We start from the raw sequence: 18,239 nt of genomic DNA, 5'->3' as shown, positions 1-18,239 counted from the left end.
TAGAAACAATTGAACTATATCTGACTGTGCAGCCCTCTCCCTTCTGCTTCCAGGCATATGGATTTTAGCCAGCAGGTCTCTGGTTAACCCCTCCTCACTGTTGTTTATTTCCTGCCACTCCGCAGACACACCACTGAGCATTAAGTATGTGAACTCAAAGACGCTCCCTCGCTGCTGTGCAGTCTTAATAGCAAACAGTCATGAGCTGGGCTTCTCCAGGCAGAATTTCTACCTAAGAAACATGGGTTTCAGGAGTATGTCCTGTCTCACCCTTTTCAGATTACATTAAAAGCATCCACTTCAAGAAACTACAACTGTGTTTATTCAAGCTTTGAATTTGGGAGTCGTGCCGGGATCCCTGCCACAGCACGCTTGAACCGTGAAACCCAGGTCAGTTCCATTTTTTGGTTTTCGTGTACTGGCACTGCGCTGCAGCTGTTTGAGCTTCCAGGTCTCTGTGGAAGCAATACTTCTTTTAACATGCAGAGAGCATCATATTTGATTTTATAACTTCTTGTTTTTATTTCTTGTTTTAGGTTCTGGGGTTTTTTGTACTACTAAACAAAATGTCAGGGTGACATGTCAGTGAACATAATGCGTTCAAAAAGAATCATGCTGACAGGCTCAAAAACTAAATGCTCTCTTTTAAACAGGCAGGAACAGCTCTGATTTTCCTTCCTGCCCATCAGGCTATACTTGGACTTGAGAGGACAGCTGTGCTTCATCTCCCTTTTGCTCTGTCACTGTGACTATTGGCTATTGCAGTCTTGGGCTGTGGGATGTGACCAGTTTCAATCAATGTTCACTGAGGTTGACTTTGTGACTCAAAGGGTGCTGACTCAATAGCTCATTAGTTTTGTCAGTGAATCAACCCTTTCTCTCTCTTCAAGCCTTCTATGGTGTTGAGGAGTTTGTGGGTTTTTTCTTATTGCTAGAGAGGGAGATGATGGGTTGACTATTGCACTGAAAGCAGCTGGAGAGGTGTTACTTGGTTTGTGTGGGGCACTTTCTAAAAGGCTCTTTTTGTTAATAATTCTACTCTAGATCCCAGACTCTCCAAATTCACCCAGAGCTTGCATTTCTGAAACTTCATATTAGTACTCTTTTACTGCAAGGTGGATTTGCAGAGGGAAAATCAAAGTTAACAAAATTTGGTAGCTGCAATGTTTGTTTCCCCCAAATGTGCATTGGAAACTCTGTTTGAAGGCACAGTACTGTTTGTCTGCTTATTGGGAAAAAAACATCTGGAGGCAGCAGTGCTTTATGCAAGGAAATTAGTTGGTGTTTGACTTGTGGTTCTGCCTTCCCTTTAATTCCTGTGCCCGACCCCTAGTGATTGTATGCTTTGATGTTGCTAGAGTACTCTTGGAGTAAGTGCTCCTCTCAGTGAAAGTTACACTGCTGTCATTTTTTAATGTTTCATACAATGGGTGAAGAATAATCTGGAATTCACCCAAACATCGGCATTTCATCACCATGAAGCCTGCTGTTAGAGCCATTGTCCCATTCAGTCACCAAATAAGAGTCTGGAGAGCAAATACAATGTCCAGCTCCACATCTCCTTTAGCTCTTTTGTGGTATGTTCAGTTCCTCTGCTCCTAAGAGTGTTTCTCTTCTTTCCAACTTTTTTTCCTTTGTGTATTTGTTCCTTTTCTAATTATTTTTGGTCAAGTCTGCAACAGCTGAACAGAATGCATTAAAGGTAAAGATCTGTGATTTTCCTGTGGCAGAAAAATTTGTATGAAAAGATGAATATCTTTTTTGGGTATTATATTTGTCTAAGACGATGGGAAGATAAGTTCTGGGTAGCTGGAAATGTTGTGACTGCACCATTAATGTTTAATTACTATTGGTAGCCAAGAAGTGCCTTTCTGGATTAACCAGACACTCAGCTTCTGAGACGTGCATAGGTGGCAGAAAGTGATAAAGCTGGTGAAACCGCACCTCTGGGAACATGTAATGGGATCTTTCCTGTGATATGCAAATGATGCTGCCAAGTGGCTGTATAAACAATTCATGGGAGATGTAGAGAGAGGTAGTTAAATATCTGGATCACATATCAAAGATAAAATCCATCACTGGGAATGGAAAAATGTGTTAAAAGGGTGGTTTTGCTATTAAAAATAAATAAATAATGAGCAGAAAAAAAAATCTTTGCCCAAAAGCATATAGTAGCACTGAAGAGTAAATAGCAAATGATTTATCACAATTGTTGCTGTTCAGAGTAAACAAGCATTTAGGAAACCAGTGTGCACAGAGTTTGTGAAAACGAAGACTTTTCCTAGTACAAGTAATCTAGCCAATTATGCTGCTGCTTTTTTTTTTTTTCTTGTAACTGAGGAAAAAAGATTGCTTCACAAATGTTAATTTGCTTGCTTTTCAAGCAGAAGATATGCACTGCTTACTTTTCAGCGACAAAACCAATCCCATCATTTCTATTCTAAGCATGAGCAAAGATCCCAGACAGCCCAGCAAAACGTATTTCAGAGTCATATATAGCCATAGATCAATGAGTGTGGGCAAACCGTATTGATGCCAGCAGAAGCTGTGCTTATGCCTTCAGCCTGAGTTTCTAATTTTTGTATTTTACACTGTATGAGGAAAGGATTCCAGATAATAGCACTCCTCCAATAAATCAAAGATTACTTTTTCACAAATGGTACTGAAGCCTTCATTGATTCTCTGTCCAACTTCACTGTTCTTCCACAGAGGTCAATTCCTGTAGCACTTGTCTTCCCTCAGCCTTTTCCTATATCTGCTGTTCATTTAGGATCTGATGTGGCTCAGTTGAAGCCCAAGGAGAGGCTCTGCATCCCTCCTTAGTGGGAGCTGCATCATGTGCTAGAGTCCTAAGGCACCAGCAGTGGAAAATTTAAAAAGGCAGCAGGGGATATTAAAGCATCATGAGTCAAGGGAAATATTTTTGACCTATGACTTTCTTTTGTTTTGTTATGTAGCAGGAATGATACTCTAGATAGAATTGTACAGTCACAATAAACAGGTCCCACATTCAACAAATAATGTTCTGTGTTTAATCACCAACAGAAACTATGTCAGATGATCTTCCACCAGGAACAACATCTCCTAATTAACTGCAATTAAGGTATATTATAACTACAGGATATGAAACTAGATGGATCTGTCTCTTGACATTTCATATTTGGATATTTTTTTTTCTGCTAAGTCTCTTAATATGCTTCAATTAATGATAACAGAGGTCAGGCCATTCTCAGTGATGGATCTGCATGTGTGAATCTTAGTACCACTGAGATGTGATGTAGCATGAATCTTTCCATCATTAAACTCCCCTTAGAAACATGAATAAATTCCAATTAAACTGAATTTACTTGCACAAATGTTGATTATAACGAAGCTAGGGGTCAAAGCTTGATTGCCTTATCTTGTAAAGTGCAAAAACCTGTGCTAGACATGACAGGAAAGTCGGGTGGCTTGTCTGCAGAGTCTTCAGAAATTCTGTAGCCATGCATAGCAGGCATGGCATCTCTTTTTATTCACTGAGAAGTCATACAAAACTGTTTTGTTCAGGCCCTATTTGAACAAGGAAATGTTTAATTTTTGTGCCCCACAAAGGTTTTATCAGCTAGAAAATTATTGTTTCTCTCTCTGTGCTGTGGCAGATATCCAGTCCTCACCATCTGATGAGCATTTGGAGACCTAATTGGTAGAAAACCTGAGGTATAGTCTTTGTATAGATAACTTAACAATTAAGACATTTTAACCATTCCTGAATGAAAGGAAATTGCCAACTTTAAAGTGAGAATTTCCTAGCTCAGGCATTTCTGGCTGTGTAATTAAACTAAATACGCCACTTCCTTGCCCCTAGCCACAGTTGTCCTAAAGAAGATTAACAACATTGAGTTTCTACCCAGGCTGAAATCTTGTTTGTACCCTGAAATATAGACCCTGAAATAACATGACAGTGTGCTACAACTCCATCTGGTGACTCCTCCCAAACTCAGTGGTGCTTCACTGTGTGCCAGTGATGTACCTCGCAGTATCACCAATCCATGGGACTCAGGGAGGAGTTCACTGTTTCGATGATGAGTATAGATTGAAACCATGTTTCTGCAGAGTTTACTGTAGTATGTAGATATTTGTCTGAAGTAATCTATTAGATGTCGTAGAGCATATGCAACCAGAAGATCTTGCATAAAACACTGAGGAAAAAAAAGATGAAAAGCCTGTTTCCCATGCTATTCCACTGAGCAACTCTATTATGATCAGGACTTAATTTAAGTGATCTACTATATTTGTGATTGCAAATATAATCGTGTTCCTGGGATTGTTATTTCTTTTAGTCATTTATTTATAGCTACTTCAGTTCCCTGCAACTTCTTAAAGAAAATATTTCTTCGATTTATTTGAATTGTGTTCTCAAGCACAATTGTAATTCACCTTATCTGATTGAGAAATGGCATGATTACAAACTTCTAGTTTTCTTTTAAGATACCAGTAAACATTTTTTGTTGAGTCTCCTATTTTGCTTGCATCTTATGTGCCCACAGTTGCTTGATCACATGCAGGAAATATTTTTGTACACTGGTGCTATGCATGACTATGAAAGGAGCTGTAGATAGAACAAGATGAGATACAGGCTGTAATTTACACCTGACAGTGTGAATTTCATTGCAAGTGCTTTTAAAGGAAACTTGCTATTTTCTCCACATTCAGATAAACAGTGATTCCATAGGAAATTATGATAATTTATATTTTTTTGTTTGTTTGTTTTGTTTTTTCCACTCTGCTTTAGTTTTGGATTTTATGGGGGTAGAATATTCCTTGGCCTAATGCAATCCTGTGTTATCTGCAGGCCCAGGTCATGGTCCTGTGATGCTGGACATACCCCATAAGCACAGCCTGACTAGGCAAGATTAATAAAGTCTGCGGTAAAGAAAGTATAATCACACCATTTCATGGGTGGGAGATCAAGATATAGATGGTTTAAATTACTTGCCGAAGGTGTGTTGCAGAGCTATATGAGGAACAGAAATGTCCTGGGTCCCCATCAAGTTTCTTTTTCATTTCTAGAGAACTGAAGACCCATATTTTTTTTCGGCTGAATTGCAATTTGGATAGTTTGGAAGACACTTGGAGGCAGAAGGGCTCTATTAAGTCTTTCCCACCAAGAGAAATATTAGTAGGCAATTAAAAGAATAAGAAATAGGACTCATTCAAAATGTTCCACTTGCTGTTGTTCGGAGCTTCAGGCAAGAAAGTACATAGAGGTCATTTAACCTGGCCACTTATATATCAGAGGCTGCTAGTGTCACTCGGGCACTCCTAAATTAAACCATATATTTCAGACAGAAATATGGTGGTCTCACAAAGCATTTTCCATTCAGACCATAAATTCAAAGGACAGGGCTTTGTCCTCTACACGTGTCTGCTTTGCACTTCCTGTAGTATCACCTGCCTGGATTAACAAGGGCAGTTCATACTCCTGTCAGTTTAATCTCTTGCGCCATCCCTATTATTTTGATTAATTTGATACCTCAGAGCTTTAAAGGACAAAGAAACCATTACCAGCATGAGCAGAGATGGTGCCAAAGAGGCCTGGACACCGACCCTGGCACCCCGTTCTCCTCCTGTGTGCCAGAAGAGCGCTGTGCTGCTGTAGGGAGGGTCGTGAGTGGTAGCCATCAAGCTGCACTGGGGAAGCTGATGGAAACTTCTGCAGCCCAGAACCCTCTACATGGGCCATGTCCTCTGCATGTTCAAGGGGTGAGTCAAGATTGACTCCAAGAGAGCATGGTATATAAATTTTCTGGATGACAATGTAAACAAACAAGTCAAAAGCCATGAGATTCATAGCTACAGGCCAAATGCTTTATTCATAATGTTGCAGTGAAAGTATTAACATTGCATTTGTTTAAAAAGTAACTAGGAGGCCATTTGTGACCCTTATAATACACATGTGGAGCAGTGCTCTGCTGGTTTACACTGGTTATGTTCTGCTTTATATTATCCAGAGGGTCAATTTGCAAGAATCTTTACTGCTATTTATGAATATAAGTAACTAATTTACCAAAGTTCCACAAAGTGGCTTCATGGCTTCCGCTTCATGGTTAAAGGTTCCACAAATCTTTTGGTCTTGTTGTTGACTTTGGGTTGTTTCTGATTGTATCTTGAAGGTTAGAAATACTGTATTGCAGTAAAGTAAATACATTATTCTTGTTATTGCCCTTGTTATTAGAAAATATTTATATAGTGCAGTAAATTGACATTGTACTTTACCAACAGAGATAAAGGCAAATTCTCTACCCTGAAGAGCTTATAATTCAAATAAGAAAAGACAAACAAATGTACAACACTTCGGAAAATGGTGGATGAGGGGATTATAACTACCTGAAAGAGGTGGAAGGGCTGCGTGAGGAGAGAGAAAGATGATATGATTACCATTATTCCTAGTTTTACAACACAGTGGCACCTTAAAAGCCTGAAATGGGATGAAAGCCTGGCTGTACAAGGGGCTATGCAGAAGCCTGCCAAGGGGGTGGCCTTGTCTCTGTGTCTTAGAGCAGTGCTGCCTCGCTGATATCCCTGCCTGGAGGGTACCTGGCTAAAGGCAGCATCAGTCCAATTACAGCACAAGGAATGCCACATTTTCAGTAGGTTTTAGCCCTGCCTGAGGGAAAATCCACGATTTCCTGCCCTGAAGAATTGTAACTGAAACCGAAGAAAAGAAATGCGCATTCAAGAAGACGTTTCAGAGAAAGGGGAGTGGAAGGCTTGTTGTCTCAGTAAAGATATTGCAGGACCACCTGGAGGGAAGGAGGGCTTTTAGCATCACTATATTCACCCTGATCTGCAGCCCTAACCTCCTCCATCCTGACCCCCTGACAGCCGGTTACAAGGCAGAAGCATCAAAATAATTTCTGTTGCCTGATCATAGTTGATGCACACATAGTAGCTGCTGTTTTCCTGATCTGACCTCACATTAACTGTGGAATTCCTTCTCCCTCAGTGCCCACACAGTATGTGATAATCCTAAATTTATGTAACTTGCTAGTGATCCCATAAACAACTGTTTAGAAAACAGGCAAAATTCCTGGCTCTGCTTAGCAACTTAATTCAGCCTCTGAGGAAAGCTAATGGGCATGTGGTAGCACAAAGACCCTGGAAGCTCTGCTTCGTCCTGTGGGAGGTGGAAAATATCCATTGTTTCCCTCATTTATCTAGGGCAAACTACCTTGTAGATCAGAAAGGACAGAGGGGAACTCCCTGTAGCTGTCCTCACTTCTGGTTCAAAAACAGATGCTGTCCCCAAATACAGCAGGAATGATGCAGAAAGCCAGGAGCAGCCTTGGCAAGGCTGATGGGCAGAAACAGGGGACTGTGGTAGCCAAGAGGTGTGTGATTTACCCTGATCTTTAAAATGGGAATTAAAAGGAGCAAGAAAGTTAAGTGTCTGGTAAGGAAATGGGGATGAGGAGATGGGATTCATCATTTGGAAGTAGGAAGAAAAGGTCCAGGATGTATTTTCTCTCCAGAGAAAAGGCAGATATAGGGCATCACAGTTGTTGGAACTGTGTTAGAGTGGGCAGCTCCTGCTGTCAAACACTAATAATTATATGTTGGCATATTCACTAGGGATGGGCAGAAAAATAATCAGAAAGACAACCATCTCTCTCTCTCTAATTTGTATGTATCTATATTTGGGGACATTCTCATGAGCTATTGCAAACTGAGTCGTGCTTTCTGTTCTCCTGCAGCTCAGTGTGCCAGAGTTATCAGGCAAAGGACAGGAGTGGGAGCCAGGTCCCTCAGGACTGAGTGTCTTGCTGAGATTCATATGGCATGCAGGTAGCAGAGTGACAATTGAGCTCCCAAGGCACAGTTTGCTCAGCCCAGCTCATCTCATCCCGTGGGTGTCTGACAAAACAGATGTTCATATCCAAAACTGCAGTGTAGACTTCCAGCCAGGGAGTGAGATGTGCACCTCCAAGGTGAGCTTCACTCAGGACTGAGTGTCTTGCTGAGATTCATATGGCATGCAGGTAGCAGAGTGACAATTGAGCTCCCAAGGCACAGTTTGCTCAGCCCAGCTCATCTCATCCCGTGGGTGTCTGACAAAACAGATGTTCATATCCAAAACTGCAGTGTAGACTTCCAGCCAGGGAGTGAGATGTGCACCTCCAAGGTGAGCTTCACTGCCTGGCAAGGTAGGTGTCTGAAACAGGCTGGCAGAAATATCTGGTTCTCCCCATTGGCAACAACAACAGCAAGAAAGCTCAAGCCTAAATGTCTGCATTGGCAGAATTTAGGTGAGGTGAATCCCTCCCTTCCCTAATACAACAGTACAGTGTAACAAACAGTAACACCTTGGCTGTGAAGAGATCTCTGAATGAGAGAATGGCCCATGGCAGATTAAGGCAAGAAATGTGCCTACATTGTAGGAGTGTGGAGTCAATGGATGGAAAAAAATAACACAAAGAAAAGCAAGAAAAAGTATTATGAGGTAAATGGAGAACAGGAGGTGTACTAAGAGGGATGGAAGGATTGCAAGATAAATGAGCCCAGGGAGCACACTGGCAATTTAGAGCTTGTAGCTGGAGAAAATATCCTGAGTGTGATGTGCTAAAAGGGGATGGCAGCTTTCAGAGTGAGGACAGATGTAACCTGATAGAAGAGATAGTGGGTTTTTCTCTTAAGCAAAATTTATCACCAGAAACCTTGAATTAAAACAAACAAAACAGACTTCCACTGAATACCCCTCACTGAGAGAATATGTGATGGTATTGTATAAAATTTTGATCAATATGACTTTAGATTTTTAATATACTGCAAAAAGTGCTCTGTAGATCACCCTCGCGCTTAGCCAAGGACACTTAGATGTCACCTGTTGCCATAATCTGACCCAATGATAAAAGTGTATTTTAAAAATAAGAAAATTGCTTAACTGACAGGTCTGGGGTTTTTTCCCCTGATGAATGTCTGCCTGAAAAGACAGGCTGCCTTAACTCCAGGAGTTCAATTATACAGACTTTGAGGGAGAAGAAAAATGGTAATGAATGCATTTTAGAAATTTCTAAAAAGTTACTTAAAATAGACTTTCCATACATAATGTTACCATGTGAAACTCAGCTGTATCCTGATCTTCTGGGACTAGGAGACAGCAGTCTGTGTTCATTTGGAAATTCAATAGTAAGGCACCCCTGCCTCTGATGGTCTGTATGATACAGTGGCTGGGGCTCTGCCACAGACAGGGCTTGCCTGTCAAGCTGTTCATTTTTTCAGTAGGTGACATGGGAATGATTTCACTTCAGGTTAGCCAGGAAGCTAAAATACTCCTTCTGGAAGTGTGTCCCAGCTTGCTTTGGTCTCTTTTTTCCCCCCTTTTGTCTTAGTTTTTCTTTAAAAACACTCAACCAAACAACCCCTTGTATTTTAGCTACTTGATGTAGGTTTAGTAAACATGAAGCAAGAACACTGTGTACGGTACAGTGAGTGAGAGAATATATTTGATAGGTGTGGTGCATTTACATAGGAATTCTCTCAAGCCCAAAAAGACAAGAAATAGCACGAGAGCCCATATGACTGCCCTAGGTACTTTATGGCATCAAGAAGGCATTCCAGCACCTCTCAGTATTCAGCCTTTCAATGAAGTTGCTGAAGTGTCTTTGTTCAAAATTTTCTTTGGTTACTTCCCCTTTTGTCTGAAATGCAGTGGTGTGGGATGTCATGGTTCTAAAATAATCACTGGCCTTTAGTAGAAAGTAGTGTGATAAAAGGCTTGCTATTAAAATACTGCTGTAAATAATTAAAACATTTCAGAATATTTTGCTGTTGTTAAATACAAATGAAGTTAAAACGCCGCATTTAAAGAAAGGATTGTCCTAATTTAGTCAGTAAGTCACTGTTCTTTTAAATGGGAAGCAAGTGAGTCACAATTGCAAGCCATCTTGGCAGGCTGAAAAACAGAGATGCAATCATCAATTCACAACAGTGTTTTGTGCTCAAGGAATAATCAGACCTGTTTTTATCAAGGCTGTGCTGCATTGCTAGCCAGCAACATGGCTTTTTTTTTCCCTGTTCCAGATGATTTTGGAACTGCATACGCTTTTTCAGTAAGTAAGCTGGACTTCTATAATGCTTTGCTTAATGTGTCTCCAGATTCTGTTATTTATAGACTTCAACATAATCAGACTGCAGCTGCTAAAATACATGCAAAACAAAACGCACATTTGTAACCTGTTAAGGCTTTGCTCTGAGATGCCAGTGAAGTCTGGGATCTACCATGAAATATTACTGAGTGACCTTTCAAGGAACATCACCAGAGAATACCTGTTTATCTTGGAGACCTTTGTTTTATTTTTCTTTCTCTGTTGAAAGCTTGCAGCGTTCTGCTTTCCAAGCAAAGTCTGGCCTTTGTGTGTACCATGTGTTGACTTCAAGAAGTGCTGGGACAGCGGATTTAAGTAATGCGGCATCTCAAATGAACAGTTCTTCCAGAAAATATGTTTTTTAAAATTCTCTTTGTTGAATATAGAGGAAAACTGTAAATATATTGTGATTTTTCTCTAAGTTGTCTTAGTCCTATCAGTATGGACATGATTTACTCATTAGCAGTTTTTTCAGTGAAAACTGGTGGAAAGGATCCCTTGCAATCATGGGAAAACCTATGTATTCGGTACACATAGTTAAAAATGAAAGGTCTTAATGCACCAACACATATTTTATAAGTTTATAAGATGACAACGTAGGTTTTTTAGTGGCATAATACAGAGTGATCAAAGGTGTTTCAAATCATTCATAAGACAAAAAATTGGGAAGATTATGTAAATGAACACAAAACCGGAGCTCTTATTTAGGCTCTAAGGGAGAGTACCCTCCCTAGCCTGTGCCTAATGAAGCTGTTAAGAAAAGTGCTAGTTCCTGCAGAATTAATCTTTGCTTTCAAAGACCTCCTGTACGAAGGAGATGTGGCAAAAAAATCCATGTAAACAGAGTGACTCTGGGGATGCTGGAAACCAACTGGTCTTTGCAGTAGAGGAGGGAGATGAAGCATACAGTAGATGCATGAGTTAGAATCCCCTTCCAGAAAAACAGATTTTGTTCCGAAAAAAGCTTTGGTACCTGCTGCAATTTTTCACTTGCTGTAGTAAATGTCTTTTTGCACATTGTTGCAAGAAATGTGTTTTCCTTCAATTCGTTTTGAATTTCCGAATTTAGGTGATGTTTCTTGGTGTTAACATACCAGTAACCATGCAAAACAATGTCTCTTCTTGTAACACTGCATATGCAGTACTATCAAAATATTTTTAAAAGCCATCCTTGGAATCACATTTGAGATGCCATTTTTTTCATGTAGCTCACGTACAATGGCTATGGCACAAAAATATCATTTTCATTGTTGCTACTCCCATCTTTCTTCTTCATCGTAAGATGGGCAGAAAGAAATGAATAGTGACTTGCAGCATATCCTTGTCTAGCTTTTCTTTCTGTTTCTCCCTTCTTCACTGGGAGTCCTGTGTGCAGCTGGAGAAACAAAAACACTGGGAAGAACCAGTACAAAACACTTGATATATTTTAGAAGACAGATGGAGGTAGCCTGATAAATGACCTGTACTTTGGCAGGTCAGGTGGAGTGTGACTAACCTAATGACCACTGTCCTATGAATCACAGTGAATAGTAACAAACACTTTGAAATTGCCATTCTTTTAAGAACTGGAAAACTCACCTAGATGTAACAGTTCACAAGATTCCTTCCCATCTGTGTTTCCTCAAGAGCCCTAATAGCCTTTAATGACTTTGTGACTTGTACGCCCAGGTTTCAAAAGGTTGATGCCATCAGTCTTTTCCTTGAAGGATTTAGTGGTCACAAAAATTAGACAAGGAGCTGAGATGACTGAAGGTCACTCAGAAGGTCAGTGTCAGAGTTGGGCAGAGAAGCTCCTCCTTGCATCCCAGGGCTGGCTGCTGACCCGGGCACTCCACAGAGCCTCATTACAGTGGTGCATTTAATCAGCTTCACTCTGTGTTGTAACTCATTGTGGTGTTATGGATATCTAAAGGGTAGGATTTTAACTTCACAATCTGCTGTTATTGAATTAGTTTTATGTTGCGTTAATTTCTTTGTCTCATGGCATTCATTGCCTGTGATAATTGATGCACAATGTATAACTGACTTCTGTATTCATTTGGGTAACTGCATTTAATTGCCTGGTATAAAATATGTGCACTAAGTACAATCTGCTATGACTGCTATGACTGAGAAGTGCTCATTGGTATGGACTTGAGGGTGCTTTATCTTCCTGACAACCTGTCTGAGGGAAATCTAAATGTCTCTTGCAATTCACCATCCAAGGGCTGGTACCTGCGTAGTGTCTGCAAAAAGAGAGACCACCAAAAATGTATAACAAGAAATCTCTTTACAAAATGTTTGGCATCAAAATTTTGTTAATCAGAAGTTCTCAAATCAGGAAGTTTTTATTAATGTCCCTGCCTCTCCCAAACATCAAGGAATAGCAGGCCCCAGAATATTTTATACATTTTCTCCTGTAAATCAGGATTATGGCTTTATTTGCTTCTGAAGTTACTCCCCTGGAGTAGAACTACTCCCATGCACAAGTGTTTATAAAAACAGATTTCTTTTCCATATATCTTCAGGTCATTAATGCCCTGAGGAGTATTAGTGAATTGTAAATCAGGAATGCTCTCTAAAGGTGTGATGTCAGTGAAATGGTGTTGGTTAATGTCTGCTCAGGTTACACAAGATCCCTGCATAAGCTTACGCTTTCTTGCCTGTTTAACCAGCAACAGTGATTGAATTTATTATTAAGAAAGCAAGAATCTTTGCTAGTAGATGTATTTCTCATCAAACTTATGATCTTATGATCTTGTTTTTTATGACTTAGACAGTGGGTATGTTTGTTTTCCTTGCTTGTTTTGTTTACAGTGTCATGAAGGGTATAACAGTACAGTGTCAGAGCTACACAAAGAAATGCTGAAATTTTCCCAAAGCTGACTTTATTTTTAAGCATTAATGAAACCTTCTCTATACAAATTTTCAGAAGTTTTTAAACAAAAGCTAATGTTTGAGTCTAAAGCAGGTATGAAATGCCTATGAGACTATTTTAGCCATATTATGCTGCTCTGTGTTAATGTAACCACTGAGTTGTCACTAGAAGGGATGTTCACAATTAGTACTTTTCTCTTTAAAAGAGCTAGTTTCTGCAGTCTGTGTCCTTCAGTATGGAGCATTAGTTCTGCCTACAGCTTACTGCAAATTATTCAGTGTTCATAGGTTCGTTTATGCTTGTTATTCAGCTCTCTTCCACTGACAAAATAGCCTGCAGCAGTTCTTGGTTAGATAGAACTAGTTCCACTTTAGGCTCCTCACGTTCTCTTTTATGGGTTTTCCCCTGGTTCACCCTGCACTGCATCCAGGTACTTTTGATGAAACAGTAGACCTGATGGTCAGAGAGAAAGCAAAGCTGCCCAGAGCCAGGGTGGGCTATGAGAGAGTGTTTTGAGCAAAGACTTCCTTGGCATATTGGGCAGGCCTGGTGTTACAGTACACCATGAGTTTCACCAGTTTAACCTACTGATTCTGCTTTCATTCATATTCATGGTGTTATATTCTTCTTCCTCTGCAAGGAATTTAACAAATGCTTATAGATAATTCATGAAAGTATTCCAGAATTTGAAATATGTGAACAACATGTCAGAAGGCAAACACCGAAAAGTCACTCCCAGTAGACTGAGGTGTGTTTTCCTAGCCCAGTGCCTGATCCTGCACTTCTGGCAGAACTGGTGCAGCTGCAGTGTGGGCTTGGGCAGAAGTCTGTAGCATTCAGCAGCAGAGCTGTCGCCTGGTACACGTTTCACCTAACAGTAAAACATGGGCGAGGGGGATGGCAGAGAGAGTCCAACACCCATTTTCCTCCTCTTATCCCAGCAAATCACGCCTATCTGAGATGCCCCAAAACCATGGGGCAGTACCTCCTTCCTCCCCATTAGCTTTGGAGTGATGCATTATGGGGACAAGCAAGTAGCACACAGCAAGCTATGAAGAGGCATTTCATCACCATTGTGTTTTAAATGCTCCTTCCTTCATCAAGGCAACAAGGCTGCTGGTCAGGGGAAGAGGTGAACCACTCTCGGCTATTCAGCATATATTTGTAAATAGGGATTGATTTGGCAGTGTTCATAAAGAGCAAGGAGGGCTGCACTGCTTGAGAAATAACTTACTGACAAGGAATAATTCAGCCAGCCCTAACCTCAAAATAGATGTTTGTGGTCAGAAGTTTATAGCCTCAGTGGAAAGGGCTAAGTACAAGTTTTAAGAGCTGAACAGGAGACACCCAGTTTTTAAAAACTTGACATAAATCTTGGCTGCCTTGCCTTATGTTAGTCACATTCCCTGTAGAGGACTTCCATTCAATGTTTGTTTGGTGTTTATAGATGTTTTTTTAAAGCTAATTTTATGATAAAATATTTTATGTTATGTATAATGAGTAGTGGAGATCAAATAAGAATTGGAATTGCAAATTCAAATATTAAGGGTTGATAAATATTGACTTTTAAGTAGACCCACTGTAGATTTGAACAAAATGCTTTTTAGCCTAGTATACTGGTTATTTGTAAATTACAACATACAAAAAAACATAGACCACCGTCTCAGCCTGACTCTTTCTTTACTTTTACAGCCATAGATTTGGTCATGTTCCTATGAAATGATGTGTACAATGTAATGGAACTTAAAACTTTCTGACTTGTACTTTATGCACATCAAATGAAGGAAAAAAAAAAAAAGGTGTGGGAGGTACCAAGCTAAAATATAGTGTAATTATGTTAATTGTGTCTTTTCTATAGAGGAATCCTTAGGGTCTGCATGTTGGAAACCTCTTAATTATGGTCCTTCAGCAGTTTTTTAAAGTCAGCACAGCTTATTTTAGGGCTGAACAAGTCACTGAGATTCACTTGCACGGTGCTAATGACCTTCCTGAACACTTGTAATCTTCTGGTCAGTTGCTGGCCCCTGGTACCCAACACCCTGGATCAGACTGCTTAAGCTACTGGACAGCCAAAAAAAATTAACATGGCCCTTCTTCACCCACAGTCCCATGTACCTGGTGCACAAAGAGTAACTTGGGCTTGTGTATGTGATCATCCTCAGCCCAGTGTTTTCTGCCCCTGCTGGAAATGCTGGGAGCTCACAGACTTTAATCACACCTCTTACCTGTCACCTGTTCAGCCTCCTTTCCTATGAGCGATGAGCTAATGTATCCTCCCAAATAACAACAGTAACAGCAAGAAGTTGGCCTTATGAAACATTCATGGCCTGACAGACACCTGATGAGAGCAATGTGTCTTAGATAGAAGCAGATACTGCACTTTTGCTTTGAGCTGACTAACCTCTGTGAGTCAAGGGTGCAGTGTTAGTTAAGGAGCAGGCATCATCCTCAGCTTTGTTAGGTTTTCTTTGCCACATGTCTGCAGGCTCCATTCCGTAAGTCATTGCATAGTGTTTTCTTTCCTCTTTCCATCTCAGAACAGACGACTATTTCCTTGAAACTTGCAACATCAGTTAATTGTTAACAGTTTAAAAAAAAAAAAATCGTATTCATCCCTTAATATGTTCCTTCAGCTGATGCCTTCATGCCGAGGAGGCTGTGTGGCTGCTGATAAGACCTAATTTGTGAAGGGCTTTTCAGCGGCCTGACAGGTTCATACGTGGTACTGTTTGTTCAGCAGGCAAGGACGAGCGTTTGCTGGAATGCCTCCATGGGGGCTGTGAAATGTGTGCACAGAGGCTGGGGCTGGTGATCCGGAGGGAGAGGGCAGGAGCTTCCCGTGTCTCCCAAACGTTGTTGTGTTCTGACTCTGGCACTTGGACTTCATTTCCATCTTTTCTCTTTCAGAGCCTAATGAGCTGTGTGTGGGCCCTGTGCTTGGTGATATCCCATCTCAAGATGCTGCTAATACAGTAGCTAATTATTCCTGTCTGAAGAAGTCTAACAGAAGAAAAAGGATCCAGGGAAAAGCAATGGCTGCCGGTAAATATCTCAGGTCTGCAAAGGCCATAAGAAAATAACTGTAAAGAGTTGATTTTCAGGTGTGACTGGGGAGGGGAGAAACAAAAATCTGTGATTACATCTTGTGTCTGGTGTTTCAGTATCAGAAAGGTGCCATCCCTTAACTACCCGACCCACTCTTCCCGATCAAAGGAAGATCCATACATGGTCTCAGTCTATTTTCACCATATTAATGATATTTCTATTTTGGTTTTAGAAAATTTGGTGTTTGCTATAGTGAATAGATTTTTTTGGATCTATTTTTGGTTAGGGGATAATGTATTCTTAAAGTTTTTCAAAATAAAAAATTACGCCTTTTGGAAAACTGATTTTTACTTCAGTTCCTGTGTTTGGTTCTCACAGGTTTCAGGCAAGTTCCACAACTATTTATGTATCATTAAGGTCTATCAGAGTGTTGCAAAGCAATTTATTCAGGTTGGAAGAGACCTCAGAAGGTCTCCAATCCAACCTCCTGTTTAGAGCAGGGTCAGAGACAGGGTCAGACCAGCTGTTCAAGGCTTTATCAAGTTGAGTCTTGAAAGGTGCCAGGGATGGTGACTGCACAGCCTGTTCTACTTCTTGACTGTCCTCATGGTGAAATAATTTTCTCTTCACCTTGTACCATTTTATATCTGTTGAATGTTTACAATGTCTTTATACAATACCAAGAACTGTTATCAATGATAAAAAGGTGAATCATAGTTAAGAAATAAAACAGACCCAAAATAAGCAGTGAAAACCTCATTTTCACTGAAAATTTTGGTTCAAAATTGTGGTGCATTGGCTTTTCTGCTTATGGCATGTTTACTTTCTTGCAGCAGCTGATGGTTTGGGAAGTATAGCTATAGATACCACACAGCTTAACATGTCAGTCACTGATCCCACGGCTTGGGCTACAGCTATGAATAATCTGGGGATGGTTCCAGTAGGACTAGCAGGACAACAGCTTGTGACAGGTAAGATTTTGCTTTTTTTAAAAAACATCACTTGCACCAGTCATGAATTCTTTGTGTCCTTTGAAAAAAATATATGGAATGTTTTCTGAGGATATTATATTTTTATGTTCTGAAAACATCACCTATGATTAATATTGCATACTGTGTATTAGTCTCTTCTTGTAGTAGGTATGTAATCCATATTATATTTTAACCTTGTGAAAAACTAAAACTCTCAGGGGAAATTGTACAGCTAAACCATCAATCTTTATGCTGGGTCAAGACTAGGAGGCAAGTCATGTAAGAGGAACATTTGTTTTTGTTTCTCTGTTCAAGCAGGATGTCTTGAGGTTCTGCCAAGGAATACCCTGGGCTGAGAACTCTTGACTGGAGATTTTGGAGTTGTGTTAATTGGGCAGAAAATCATGAAGCCTGTCCAGTTCATGTGCTCAGTTGGTATTAGTGAAATGAAGCTGTCCTGTCAGGTGTGTGCTTATTTACTTTCTGACTGGTTCCATAAAATTGAATGTCAAAGGATTGTTCTTGTTAGACTTTGTCATTTACTTCCCAATCATAGTTTGGGAGAGTGTTGCAAGGGAACACTTATTGTAACACCCACAAAAACAGTATTTCAAAACCAGCAATATTTTACAGATAAGATTGGACATAGCAGACTTTGTTGTCAACAGTAGAAGCCCAATTAGCTGGAAACATTAAAACTTCTTTGCTCCTGTGATGTAGAGAAGCATTATTTATATATGGGTGGGTGCCCTGTAGACACAAGCCACATGCTAGGCATATGACAGGTTCCCTCTGGAAGCTGCACTGCCACTTCATCTCAAGAAGAACTGTGTAATATCTGTATCAGAGCAGCATCCTGTCACGTCTGCGCCTTTCCACGTAGACATGGATACAGTGAGCCAGGTCATGATGTAAATCACTCTGCTTGCTCACCAGGGATGCCTGATGCTTAATTTTGGCCAAATATGCTCCCTCCTGACACTGGGAACTGAGTGGAGCCATGCCAGTTCACAGCTGACGGTCTGGCTCTGAATTACCTGTTTTACAGGCTGGTACACTAAGCTGCAAGAAAGCTGATTTATAACGAATCAGTCTCAAGCAGAGAGTTGAGCTGGTGGAGGCTGTGAACTGATTGGTGATCTCTGGCTTTAACCCCATGCTCCTGATTAAAAGAAACAAGCAAAGCCATCCACTCCTTGGGATCCAATTCTCTTCAATGCTTCTGTCAACAACCTGGATGCA

General features: G+C 40.4%; 1 protein-coding gene across 8 annotated transcripts in view; it reads left to right on the top strand.

The window, feature by feature from the left end:
* The window catches only part of ENOX1 (ecto-NOX disulfide-thiol exchanger 1), a 307,218-nt gene that overhangs the window by 159,328 nt on the left and 129,651 nt on the right, over nucleotides 1-18,239 (top strand). For 2 of the 8 annotated variants that reach the window (XM_005516390.2, XM_088068191.1), the window contains 3 exons: nucleotides 280-390; nucleotides 15,889-16,023; nucleotides 16,860-16,997. In XM_005516390.2, coding sequence (XP_005516447.1) covers nucleotides 16,014-16,023; nucleotides 16,860-16,997 — 148 coding nt within the window. In that variant the 5' untranslated portion in view covers nucleotides 280-390; nucleotides 15,889-16,013. Of the gene's footprint in view, nucleotides 1-279; nucleotides 391-10,013; nucleotides 10,089-15,888; nucleotides 16,037-16,859; nucleotides 16,998-18,239 lie in introns of those variants that run through there. The other 6 variants (XM_088068185.1, XM_088068183.1, XM_088068195.1 and 3 more) reach the window with 5 other exon arrangements.

The sequence above is a fragment of the Pseudopodoces humilis genome, chromosome 2 (assembly GCF_049639895.1).
Source record: "Pseudopodoces humilis isolate 2021_Gansu_Grassland_sample_001 chromosome 2, ASM4963989v1, whole genome shotgun sequence".
NCBI lineage: Eukaryota > Metazoa > Chordata > Aves > Passeriformes > Paridae > Pseudopodoces > Pseudopodoces humilis.
The sequence above is the reverse complement of the archived record's forward strand: the minus strand, read 5'-3'. Positions and strand labels throughout refer to the sequence as shown.